Source organism: Euleptes europaea, chromosome 1, assembly GCF_029931775.1.
Source record: "Euleptes europaea isolate rEulEur1 chromosome 1, rEulEur1.hap1, whole genome shotgun sequence".
Lineage (NCBI taxonomy): Eukaryota > Metazoa > Chordata > Lepidosauria > Squamata > Sphaerodactylidae > Euleptes > Euleptes europaea.
In genome coordinates this window covers 146,709,947-146,723,831 of record NC_079312.1, presented here as the reverse complement: position 1 = coordinate 146,723,831, position 13,885 = coordinate 146,709,947, and the positions used below count along the sequence as shown (strand labels likewise).

Genomic DNA, 13,885 nt, shown 5'->3' with positions numbered 1-13,885 from the left:
TCATTGTTATAAACAATAGACACTATCCAGCCACAGGCCAGCACTTGGTAATCCTATTGATTTTAGAGCACTTTGCTTAACTTTCCCATTTAAATAAATGGGATTTGAAAATGCTTTATTTTTATGTGTGCCTAGTATTTATAACAGTCCCTTTAGTCCATAAGGTGGTAGCCTTTTTTAATATATATGATGAATAAATCTGTTGGTTCACAGAATAATGCTTTCAATCCTAGTTGGAATATAGGTCATACCCACCATTCAAGGGGTGTCCATTTGCACACTCTTTGTGCAGTAGAAAATTCCGGAATTCCTGTTGCGGTGGGGAGAAGAGAACTCTGGCTGAATGTGGTTTTCTGGAGACTGTGGTCTTGCTATGAAACAGCATAATATACATTATAATCAAATCAGAGGGATCTTGTCTTTTGGGGAAATCTCTAATATATAGGGTCTAAACCACATAACTCAGAAGAAAGTTGCATTGCTTTCTATAAGAGAGCTTGTTATGATTATATCAGATACATGTTCAAACTCATGTCTGCAGCACATACATACCTGTTTTCACCTTGTGTACACTACGGGGAAAAACCTTGCGGCAAGCTCTAATTGCCCTTGGACCATTTCCACAGTGTACACAAATGAGCATAAATATCTTCTAGAGACGCTAGCTTTAGGAGGTACACCCCACAAATATGGGCCATAGTGCTGTGTCCAGCAGCCCTTATTCTCACAGCATGGGTTTAGGATGAAGGTGTTGGTCTCTCTCTGTCTCTTACCACTTAGATTAGCTTAGCAGACACTACCAGCCTACCCCTGATTTGACCAAGGAATGCTGCAAAGCCTAAAAATTTGCTTCCTCTGAGCATATTCCTCAAAGTTAGCATTGCTTGGATCATTTGAGGGAGGGTGGAGTGCCAGGATCATGTGAAAGGGTGTTGCTTGCATGCTGAATCACAAATGAGTGCCCATACATCCCTGGCCCATGACCCACAACTATTCTCATGCATAGAAACCAGCTCCCTCTCTCCCTCCCTTCTGCATTCAGCCTGAAAAGCACATGTCTGCTAGATTTGTCAGGCTGGTAAGAGTAGCAGAACTGTGGACAGAAGAGCTTTAAAAGCATCTCCATGATGCCGGGGGATAAATTGTGATTTGTAAAAGCCTCTCTTTGAAACGATGCCAGTAAAGGGAGTGACAATGTACTCTTCATACTACACCCCTGCTCCCACAATACCTACACTATAAAGATCACCAGTTCCAAGGCATACTTGGTTCATCCAGCCCAAGCAGTTACCAGCGAGGACCCACACAGAAAAAACGTCTTAGCTGGAAAGATGGGACTCTCAAGGGGAAAGGTGCAAAATCAAAGCTCTGGCGAGGATCGGTGTGTGATGGATCAAAGTTCTGAAGGCAGGAACTGGGGGACCTTGTTTTTAAGGCTAATCGCAGCTGTCCCCAGCCAGGCAGTGAAGCAGTTAAGATTCCCCTGTTAGCTGCTGTTCCCACCTCCTGGGCTGGGCTAGGAGGCCTTATAAAGCTCATAGTCGGCAGTAGAAAGCAGTGGGCTTAGGTGGGGGGGAGCAGCAGTGAGTGTGAAGACCTGTCCTGCTGTCACAGCGCTGCTCCGCTGTTCTCCTGCCCCATCATGTGGGAGGCTCGCTCGTCCTCCTTTTGGAGGGCTATGTTTGCCGAGTTCTTTGGCACCATGTTCTATGTGTTCTTTGGCCTGGGGGCTTCACTTCGCTGGGTCGCCGGGCCCCTTAACGTTCTGCAGGTGGCACTGGCCTTTGGTTTGGTGGCTGCCACCATGGTGCAGTCCCTAGGCCACGTGAGCGGTGCCCACATCAATCCAGCAGTCACCATGGCCTTCTTGCTGGGCTCCCAGCTCTCCCTCTTCCGCGCTGTCTTCTACATGGTGGCCCAGGTGCTGGGAGGAGTGGCTGGGGCCGCTGTGCTTTATGGAGTCACGCCAGCAGCGCTGCGGGGTAACCTGGCACTCAACACGGTAACTGGACGCAGTCTGCGAGTGTGTTTGAGGAGGGGGCATTCTTCGTATCTAAAAACTGAGAAAGTGACATTGCTGTATTCAAGAGGCCTGTGTGATGGTTTTAAAATCTGGATTATGAGAGACGATCTCATGGGTGCCAAAGGAGCGAGAATGATTTTTAGCTTCCTGCGCCTAGACAAGTCTTTAATCCCAAAATCTAGGAGGGCAGTTTTTTGTTTGTTTTTAGTTTAGGGCCCAGAACTAGTAGAACCTATAAATTTTAATAGATTTTTGGTATTAACTGTTCCTTCTACTGGTTTATCAGCACAACTGGAGTCATAGCTGGATGGGAGCCAGATAACAGAAAATGTTTTTTTTTAATTAATTTTATTGGACAACAACAATAACAACAGAAAAAGTTATATGTACATACATCTGTGTATATAAACTTGAAACGAGCAGAGATAGCGCAGCAGAGCAGAAGTAAGGATTTTGTACTTGTGTAATTATAGTGTCTGTGCAACAGGGTGATAAGGGAGAGAAAGAGAAAGACACACTTGTGGTCATTTGTTTGTTTGTTTGTTTACCAGCTGTATATCCTGTGCTCTTCAGAATCTGCTTATTAGTCTGTCGCAGCAAAAATAAACAAGGAATTTTATACCATTTTAAGAGCACCAAATTATCATTCTAGCATAAGGCTTAGTGGACTTAGTGGACTCACAGTCAGAGACACGCTAACAAAGTGGGCTGTGAGTCCGTGAAGGCATATGCTAGAATAAAAACTGGTTAGTGTTTACTTTGCATGAGGCAACTGTAACCATTCAGCAACTGTTAATCAGATTCACTGACAGTGGCTAGCATGAATCGACTCTGATGCTGTAAATTAATCCTCTTGAAGTTTGGAAGAAAGATTTCTTTTGGCTTTGTTGCCAGTCCACCAGCGCTGGGATCAGACCTGAGGTGTAAGCTTTGGTCTATTTGGTGTGAATGAGAATGTTGCTAATGTGACACAGATAACGGAAGAGCAATCTTGCAGTCAACAGACGTTTTATATTTATATTATATACTAATTTATGAAAAGGCCAGATTTCCCTGTCTGGTCGTATATATATTTTTGCTCAAGAAAAAAAAAAGGTTTGAATCTTTGTGTGTGTTGTAGAGGAAAACACCCTGCCTCCTGGAGAACGTAAAATGTTCTGTCAGTGCCCATTGATTTGAATTAGCATTGCTCAGAAGCCTGGTGTTATCTGGGCTTAAACTTCCTCCAGAGACTATGTGCATGTTTGTGGCCATTCTATGTGCATCTTTATGGAATGTGGCTCTTTGTGTATTATAGTGCTTCATATCTTCAGTATAGGAAGTGATCAATTCAGGTATGTTGCACTGTAGTTAGGAGTAAGTGAGCCATAGATATAAAGAACTGGTATCTACATTCTTTAATTAAAACTTCATATGTGCAGACAGGCTGCAGGTTTCAAATCAGGATGTGAATGCATTGAGTACCAAGAATCACGACAAAGATAGTCAAGGGGTACAGGATTTTAAAAGGGCCATGGAAACAGTAGTGGTGCAAAGAAATGTAACATTAGATCTGCAGTCGCTGTAATTTTTCCCCTCTGGTAGGCTGAACCCAGCTTCCTCATGCTATTTAAAAGACAGTCATCCCCAGCAATTCCAGTGGTGATTCAGTTGCTACTTTTATTTCTATACCCATGCTTCAGGCAAGCTGCCCACCCTTTAAAAAAAATGTTTTTAAAGTGTCACACCAATTGTTTTTCAGGGTGTTTTTTTTAAAGCACACTCCATAGTAATAAAATTCGAAAAAATGGTTTGGAAGTAGGGATGCTCAAACACCCACCAGTTCAGCCCATGTCCTGTTCACAGGTTTTAAACAGGGAGCCAATTTTTCAATTAACAGTTGACTGTTTGTCAACCTCTTTGTGGCTATTCAACAGGCTGAATTCCTTCATAAAAGTGAAGTACAGAGCAATCAGCTTTTCCTGTAGCCCTGACTGCCATTTTTCCCACCTGTGCCACCAGAAGATTTTTTGAGGTTTTTTTTAATTAGTATATAGTGTTGTGTTATTACAAACTGTCATTTTAATGATCTACTGCCACAATTGCTGAAGACACAGCTTTCAGTTTAAAAAGTGCTAACTGCACCTTTTCACTTATAACTCCACAGCAGAAGAGGCTAGAGACATGGAGTTGTGGATCCTAGTGATATGTCCTGCTCATTGTAGTATCTTTCTATAGCATCGGGGAAGGCACCTTGCACCAGAGGAAGGTACTATTGTTAGCAGAATAAATACATAGGATCCAGTGCTTTTTTTTTTTATGAAATCTGGAACTTCAGAGATTATGACAATGGATTGTTATAATATTAATGTGCAATAGCACAATAGCAATTACTGATTAAAAAAAAAACTTCAAAAAGACTTCTAGAGCCTTGCCTTTGTCCAAAATGCAGGGGAAGTGGTGGCTTGCTGTGTGGATTCAGCCACAGGTAGTTAAATCAGTCTCGAATTATATAAATCAGTCATAAATAAATTCTGTGTTTTAAAAAATCCGGTGTTCATCTATGTAGATTTTAGTTAATGGCCATCAGTCTGTTTGGATTGGCAGTGCTATGGTGCTTGCTCAGTTTTGAGGGGGGGGGGGAATGATGTAACCCTGTTTGCTAGGAGTTTGCAGAGGTTTGACATGAACCAAACAGGGTGATTGGCTCATGTCTGATCGAAACCTTGGAACATGGTAAGTTTGAGTTTTAAACATATCAATGTGAAATGTGGCATCCATGGTCTGGGGGTGGAGGGAGAAGATATTTCTTGAGGACATCCTAAGGACCAGCCTATCAGCACTCTGCACAACCAGCATCTGCTGCAAATGTACAGTAGTGTTTTTCACTGAAGAGATCATCGTTTATCTAACAAAAAGCACAGTGAGTGTTCTTCCAAAGTGTCTCCCCCACTCAAATAATATTTCATTTGCATGCACTTTAAAGCAATAAATTATGAGAAAGAAAATCATGAGGTTGAAGTAGGCCTGAAGTCATGTCTGAGGCGTGGATGGGTGAACAGCTGCAGCCTATCAGTATATGAGGCCTAGTTGTTGGAAATAAAGATTACAAATATAATAGAAAAATAACATTTTTCTAATATGCTAGAATTAAATTAATTAAAATCTTACACATCCCACATAGTCTCAGTGAAAAGGAAAGGCAGTAAGGAGAAGGCCATGTGGACAGATATAAACTGGGAGTTCTTTTTAGGGGAAGGTTATTGGTGCAGCATTGAAAGTGGAGAGGATAGCAAAGGTTGCTTCCATGGGGGGGGGGTTGTTCCACATTTCCTCTCTTCCCCTCAAAACTGCAGCAGTTCTTTTTGGGGTTTCTGCATGACATCTGTGTTCAGTAATCCACCTTTCAGGTCTTCCCCGGCTTTGCTGAGTTTTCTCAAACATGCTTTGGTATGATATTTCCAGAAAGACTGTATGGAAAGTGGGTCTAGGAAATTTGTAACTTCATGTCCAATGTGCAGACAGGAGGGTTCAACTTTCATCCCCTTCCACATCCAGCATCACATCCAGCCTCATTTCCCCTGGTGCCTGCCATCCCGCTCACTCTCTGTCCCCCAGCAGGTTTTTACTGGCTATTTGTTTAATCTGCAGATGTATCACTATTGGATCATTAGATTATAGCTCTATTGCTACCACTTTTTAAAAAAATGACCAATAAGTGGGGGAATGGCAGGTATGTTAACAGCATCTGCAGCAGCACTGAGAGCAGAAAAGTGAGTCATCCCATGTGGAAGCAACCAAAGGCTTGAAAAATAATCCACAGAATATAGTGTGAAGGGAAGGAAGGGTAGCATTGCCAGGGTTCAGCAAGACAGGCTAGAGAGTATCTTGCAGCACATGACCTGATACAACTTTGGTCATCCTTAGATGTTTATTCCAGATGCTTTCTTCTGTAATGTCTCAGCTTGTGATCCTTCTTTGCGTGGACGGTCTTTTGGTTCCTACCAGCCTGATGATTCTTCTACAATGCATAAAGCCAAGGGAAGAAGAAGGGCATGTCAGCATTAATTCTTTATTATTATTATTATTTTTTACAAATTAACTAGTGACATACACTATTGCATGATTTCCAACAGATGGACTCTGAAGTTGAGAGATAGTGACATGTATTCTACCTTAGGCTGGAAGAAATCCCACCTGCCTGAAAAGACTTTGTCCAATTTGAGTGACTCTTCCATTGGAGCAAGAGCCACTCAAGTCTTTGAAGGAAATCTCTTTAGGCTGGAGGAAGGCTTCAAACTTTGCTCAGGGGGTGGCAGTATACAGGCTGCAGTCAGAACTCAAGTACAGCAGGCTTGAGCCTGGGACCTGTGGATTGTCAGGTGGAAATTCAACTACCACCCAACTCTGGTAAAAGGAAGGAACTGGAGAGAAATCAACCACCAAGTCTCTTAACAGCAAGAGGGCAGGGCCATTCAAGTGCTACTCCTTGCCTCTGTATAGACTTCCAAGATCCGAGGCTGAGCGCCTCTGAGATTCTGCCGCTGGCTTCTTGTCCGCGGATGCATAAATAATGAGAGCTGACACCAGAGCTGGGATAATAGAAGGGCCAACTTTATTTAATCGTTCAAGAGGGATCTGCAGCGCACAAAACCAAAACATCCCCAATAACTGACTGCAGTGCGGGTCATTGCGGGGATGCTGAAGAGTCAGGCCTCCTCTTGTTTTTGCATCCCCGTTCTAAGGGCGAGACCCATCCTGGCTCTGAGCTCCGAGCCGTCACATGTGGTACGGCTCCTGTTCTTCCTTGCCGAGCCTTTTTAGTGCTTGAGGGAGGTGTGCCGCGTCCAATCCATCCTAGCCGCGAGGTCTATAGGTAAAGGAGAGCGGCACCCCTCAAGGAGTTCCTGTCCCAGGTCCCTGCCAGGCACCGAGGCCCTAGTCCTGGTTTGAGGGTTACTCCATTTTCCCAAGTGATGCCTCAGGGTGCTCACCGGAGTTGTAACATGAACCATGAAGCCACCTTTTTCCCGCACTGCTCCCGCATGCTACCTATCACTTTCAGAGCAGGGTAGGTGAAAAAACCCCTTCGGCTAGTTGCCAATGGTGCCTGGGGGGTAAAAAATTCCTACCCGGCCCCCAGATGGGTGACCAGCTTGCTCCTACTCTGAAACAAGGAGAGGGAGGGTGGGATGTCTGCTCCGTCCGCTTCAAAAGAGGGAGGAAATTTCCACCCTGGCGCTATTAAGCCCTTTTCCCCAGGCCCACCCTCTTCCCCATGTCAGGCCAAAAGATACAAGAGGACTGGCTCTCTTTTCATACCCGCAGCCAAATGCGCCCCTCCTTTGAATGTGGGGAGGGGGCGGTCTTTGTTGTCTTTCTAGCTGTTTCCCTTTTACCTTGCTTCACCTTTGCCTTGTGCTAGCCAGCCTCTAACTCAAATGAAACTGGGTCTGGCGAATAGTAACCTATAGTAACCTATGAAAATGTAGTAGTAACCTATGAAAACGCTTTGCCTGTAAATCTTCTCAACTAATGTTAACAGCACCACATATATTTGCTGGGCATGGGATGGGTACAATTAGTCAATTTGGGCCTGGGAAAATTAATAGGATGGGCCTCTAGACACAACTTCAGCAATTATGCACTTATAGTTTGATTGGTCATATCAGTAAGTGGGGGACAAAATTAAGTGTTGACTTCTGTTGTTCCTTATAGCTCTCTCTTTCTGTGTGTCTCCCTGGCTGCAGATACACCCCAGTGTAAATGTAGGCCAAGCTACCATCGTGGAGATCTTCCTGACCCTGCAGTTTGTCCTCTGCATCTTTGCCACCTATGATGAGAGACGCAATGGGCGCATGGGTTCTGTGGCGATGGCTGTGGGATTCTCCCTCACTCTTGGACACCTATTTGGGGTAATGATGCGTCAGAAATATGAATGCAGTCAGGGCCAGCTGTAATCTATTTGCATGGTGATGCATGGCTAAACTAATAGCCACCTTGCCTCTCAGATCAGCACTATGCAGCCATGTCCTCACCACACTTTCCACCTATTTGTGACTTGACACGTCACTCAGTTGCCTTGTGTTTTATCTGTAACATCTGTATCTAAAACATCTGTGTTTTATCTGTTACTTTGGCGATCCCAGGGCTGGCATTTAGAATCTATAGCACAACATGTACTACAAAGGCTATTCAGCTTGTACAATCAAAGTGGCCATATCTGGGAATAAAAATAGTGGGACAGTGGTGGGACCCAGGGTCGCACATGCAAGTATCTTCCTGCATCACTCTCCTCTATCACCTCTCATCGCAACCATCAACAACGCAGCCACCAACAACTACTAACAGCCTACCAACACAAAGGAACATTTCCCTTTTTAGCCCCTCTCCCATGTGGGATCATAGGGTACTAGCCAATCTGGATACCCTGACCCTGGGCTGAATCCCACCAGAACATGGTCTACTGGTATTAACACATCAAGGAGCAAGCATGTTTTCCCTTTGGATTGTAAACAATCCTCTCTATCTATTGAAGTTTCTCATCCTCTGCCAGTATGTATGATGCCATCTCAGCCTGCCATCTTCATAACTGTCACAGAATATCTGCCTCTCATTCATCACAAGGGGAAATTGGACTGAGTTGAGGTCCAGGGGCATGGGAGGGCTTGGAATACAGGGAGAAACCCTCTCTCCATCCTAACCCTACTCTCTTGCAGATATATTACACAGGAGCTGGCATGAATCCTGCCCGATCTTTTGCCCCTGCTGTTATCACCCGCAATTTCACCAACCACTGGGTAAGCAAGAGGTGGGGATGGTGGTAAGAAAGTGGGCTTAAATAATAAAGTATGTAATGGTTGTGAAGATGACTCAGACATGACTAAATCTGACTCATGTTTCCACCAAGACCTTGCTTCATACATGCCATGGAAGCTTCCTTTCCCATAGGAAAACCAGACACTGAGATCTACTACTGTGGCCCCATTCCTCAGGACAACTGATCTCTAGGTACAAAGTTGGGGTGGGTTATTTGGTCTGGAACAAAGCTGTGCTTGGATTAGTTGTGGTAATTAAGCACTCTATGGTGCTGTGTGCCCCAGATAAAATGGGAGTGTCAGGTGGCACCAGCAGAAGATTCCTATGGCAGCAAGATCTAGTGATGGGTGTCTAGAACCACAGATTACTGGATATTGTGCTACTATAATAATTCACTTTAAGGGTATCATAGATTCAGAAGGTTGGAAGCAATTTGGCAGTACTTAACACACACAATAATTCACTTCCTGAATTTTCTTGTCCAGACAATAGCCAATGATCTGTGGTTCCAGCCTAACAGAAAAGCAGAACACCAAAGTTAAAATGTTAAATAGAAGAGTTGAAGTTTAAAAAAAGGATTAAACGAAAAGTGTATATGTGCACCAGCTATTTTTTTCTGATATATGTCCCAGGACAATCCAGAATGCCTGGTATAGCCCATACCTGGTCCTGGATAGTATCCTTGATTCCGCTGCTTCACACTGTGCCCTCTGTTATTCCTCCAACCAATCTGGCTTCTAAAATAACTGGCCAGGCCACTTGCTGGGAACTAATTACTCTGTGTGCAGTTTGCGTGTGCAAAGAACAGCACATGAATGTTTTGGAAGAAGGACAGACCAACTGAAAAGAAAAAAAGTGGCTAGCAAAATGTCTTAGGATAGGGACATCAGTGATCACTATCTTTGGAACTCCCCCTCCCCAGGGAGATCCCCTCCCCAGGGAGATTTGTCTGACTCCTTCTATTGTTGTTTTCTGCTGGGGATGAAGACTTTTTCTTTTGTTGGTGTTCCCTCAGAAACTCCTATTAGCCCTCACTCCTGTTTGACTGTTTTTAAGCATTTATGTGTTCTATTTGTTTTAAATATTTATATATATGTGTGTGTTAATGTACACCACCAGAGTTTGGCTGAAAGATGGTATAGAGATGCTTTAAATAAAAAATGAAATAAAAGTAAACATGGTGCCCAGGTGCCATGGCACCCATCAATATGTTTCCTGATGACCAGTTCCTTCTTCCTCAAAGCAAAGAGCCAATCCTGGCTTTCCTCCAACTCACTGAGGGAGGAGGTGATTCAGAAGAGCCCGGGGGGCATCACTCTTGTTTCTGTAGGGGCTCAGGGAGCACCTAGCAGACATTTTGTGATAGCCCCCCACTTGTGGTGGGGGAAAGTGCCCTCAAGTCACAGCTGCCTTATGGCAACCCCACAGGGTTTTTAAGGCAAGAGACATTCAGAGGTGGTTTGCCATTGCCTGCCTCCACGTGGGCTGAGAGAGTTCTGAGAGAACTGTGACTGGCCCAAGGTCACCCAGCAGGCTTCATGTGGAGGAGTGGGGAATCGACCCTGTTTCTCCATATTAGAGTCCACCGCTCTTAACCACACTCCATGCTGGCTCTAAGTGGCCCCCCTACTTAGTGTTCTCAAAATTTCCAAAGTGCCCCCAAGTTCAACAAAGTTGAGAATCCCCAAAATAACTATTTTTAGGAGAGGTGAAAGAAGTTTGAAAGAAGCTTTGCTTCCCTTTGTGTAGACATGTTTCTTTTGCTGCATTGATTCATACAATGTTTTCATAAGTATGACAGATTTTGGAAGTAAGACAAAACATTGTAAAATCAATTTAGGCCAAGCAAAAAGTGGATGAGTTTGAACACTCTGAGCAGTGATCCCTCTTTTAAACCACCTTCAGCTCCCTGGGGAAAAGGTCTGTCTTACCTGAGATATGATCCTCACTTGATACAGAATGAGGTGGAAACAAGGCAGATGAGTTGTAAAGTGACAAATGGGCCCTACCAGTTCCAATGGGAGATGCTAAGCCACAGTGTTCTCCTGTGTAAAAGAACAAAAAAGCTCCAGGAAAGTTTTTTAAAAATCCACTAGAACTGCAAAGGAAAAGGAAAAGCTAAAACGTCTTCCTGGTGCACAGATTCTTTAGTTGAATGGAGTTTTTTCACCTTTTTTCAGAAAGTGACACCCCTCCCCCCCGTATGAAATGGATTAATACATTTCTGTCACCTTATTTTATTGCACATATAGATCAGGTCACAGAGTCATTTTATAGAATGAGGTGTTGGATTGAGCTGGTAGCATTTTGGACTCGACCACTACAGGCTCCAGGTTTGTAGGAGGAAAAAAATTCTTTGATACACACCCACACACACACAGTTTCCTGCATGTAATAAACTAGGACATAAGCGAGAGGACTATGTTAAGCCTTTCTCCTTGATGTGCTAGTTTTGTTTTTGCATGCAAAATTTTTTTTAAAAAAAAATCTGAAGCAGAATTTTAAAATGATGCCCCCTATTATTGGTCCTGTTTGGGAGGCCCACATGTATCCCAAGAAACATATTGTTTTCCCAAAAATAGGACAGCTTGGGAAATAGCACAGGGTGGGGGCCATTGTGGTCCTGATCCTAATCAGACCTATTCTGTCTGTATCACTTATTCTGTTTAACTACCACCTGAAGCTCCTGGCAGACATTTTCTTTTCTACAGTGCTATTTCTATGCATTTAAAAAAAATTATTTAGGTTACTTCTCAATCACTTCTCTCAGCTCACTGCTCCCTTTCCCCATAAGTTTCTTCCTCTCTTTTCTAGGTGTATTGGGTCGGACCCATAATCGGTGGTGTGATGGGCGGCTTCTTGTACGACTTCATCCTGTTCCCCCGGATGCGTGGCATCTCAGAGCGCCTGTCTATCCTCAAAGGTGACCGGCCAGCTGAAACAAGTGCTGCCCCAGAGCCTCCTGGGGAACCTGTTGAGCTGAAGACGCAAGCACTATAAACAGTGACCCAGGGTGATCAAACCATAGCATGCATGCCCCTCCTCTGGGGAGAGAGGGGGCAGAAACAACTGGCCCAGTATACAGACTGTTCTTGCTCCTGGCCAGTAGGAAGTGATGTCTTAGCAGACACAGATCCGAAGGGACAGTTTGTTATCCAGTCTCTCTCTCTCAGAAAAAAACAAAAAACAGAACAATAGAATGGGGAGAGTGGATGGGATGGGGAGTGGAGGGAGATATCATTGCCTGATTTTTAAATAATTTCTTTTGCAGTGAGAAATTGTGGAAACAGTTTTGTGGGGAAAGGTATAGGAGATCCAATCCCTCCTGATCTTTCTCCTTTGAATGCCTGCAAAATGCCAGAGTTGCCTCTCTGTGTGTAGTTGCTTGTGTGTAGTCGTTGCCTATTAGGTATTGGGTCTGTGTGTATGTGTGTGTGAGAGAGAGAGAGGAGGGAGAGTATAGCCCTATTCAGGCATTACGCTGCTGGTGCTGGGATTGCTGGTAATGGGAGATGGCACTTCATGCAATTAACTTAGTGTGCACATTCACCATTTTGTCTGAAGAGAGCAATGTGTGTATTTTGTAGCTTCAGAACATGCAAATGTATACCCCCAAAATCCAGTTGTTGGGTAACATGCATCAATCTGCAAAATGCATATGTTGCCCTTTTCAGACAAAATGAGAGGATTATGCATGGGGCCCTATCTCAGTATGCACAGTTAGAGCACTTGGCTTTACAGCACCTAAAAAGGGCTTCAAACAGCACCCATTCCTCTCCCCAGTAAAGTCACCTTCTGCATCTCAGGGTGCATCTAACCAGTATGCATGATGCAAGCCAGGTCAGTCACGTGTACACTTGAGGATTCACCTTTGAAAACTGCTTGGTCACTCAAGTGTGATTCAGAGCACTGCAGTGGGGTCTGGGGGAGCAGCTTCCACCTTCCCTCGGGCACTGTTTTCTCTAGTGGATTTGGCTGCAGGCCCTCAGAGTGACTGATGACACAGGTATTGTTTAGATGCACCCTCAGTGCTCTGCAGTCTGCTCATGAGTTGTGTCCTTCAGCTAGCTGTGCTGTCTATTGCAGAGTTGAAAGACCACACCGGTCCATCATACATTATTATTGCCCTCTTTCATCCCTCTCTGGACCAAATAATCTGGCCCCTCCCTCATCTCTGTGGGCTGTTCTTGCCATGAATAGAGGCCTAGCCCCAAGGTTCTGGGAGAGCAAAGGTGAAAAGGAGGTGCATCCCATTTCCCAATTCCAGTATGCAGCTTCCTTGAAGGTATTATATATGTATTCCACTTAACTTAAGAGTGATAGGAGGGGAGAAAAGGGGGACTGTGTGCATGCTTCCATGTGGGAAAATGAGTGCTTTTGCATGCTTGTTTACTTATCTGTATGCACACATATATGAACATGTGAGAAAGAGACACTGGGAAACGTGACAGGCAACCAGGGGTTTGGTTCAGTGAACAATTTAAAACTGACACTATTGTCTTCACCCTGCCCCCTCAAAAGAGGGGGGGGTGTTCTCATTCCATGTCTGGAGCTAAGAGTCAGCCCTTTAGGGGCTGCCTTTTTTACCCTAGGATGGGATGATTAGGGCAATAGGGTTCACTGTTTAGAAAATGGAGGATCTTGTGGAGAGACAGGCATCTGATCAGTAAGAGTAAAGCTTTTGAATCCACTCCTGAATAAATTTTTCTTCTTCTTGGTGCAGTCTCAATGCTAGATACATACAACTGAAGTATACACCGACTGTGTAGCACAGGCTATGTGAGGCTTGGTCCAGAATGGCTCTTCATACCAATGATCCCAGGAGGATCAGTGTAACCCAGGGGTAGACAACATAATAACAATACATAGCATGTTACAGCATTCAAGGCACCTCAGATACAGTATCTCCATAATCTTGTTGACAGCCTTGTGAGGCATGATTGAGAGTCTTTGGCGCCCGCTTCTTTCTCTCTCTTAAGGAAAGAGGCTTAATCCTCAAGTGCAAACCTCGGGTAAGTGGTGCTGTTAAACTGGCAGAGGACACATCTGCAGGTGACAAATGTT

General features: G+C 44.3%; 1 protein-coding gene across 1 annotated transcript; it reads left to right on the top strand.

Annotated features, from left to right (window-relative positions):
• Positions 1–1,576: 1,576 nt before the first annotated feature.
• MIP (major intrinsic protein of lens fiber) lies at positions 1,577–12,028 on the top strand. The gene is made up of 4 exons (XM_056853973.1): positions 1,577–2,002; positions 7,753–7,917; positions 8,722–8,802; positions 11,636–12,028. Exons 1-4 carry the CDS (start codon positions 1,643–1,645, stop codon positions 11,819–11,821), a joined length of 792 nt encoding a protein of 263 aa, XP_056709951.1. The 5' UTR covers positions 1,577–1,642; the 3' UTR covers positions 11,822–12,028.
• Positions 12,029–13,885: the final 1,857 nt, after the last annotated feature.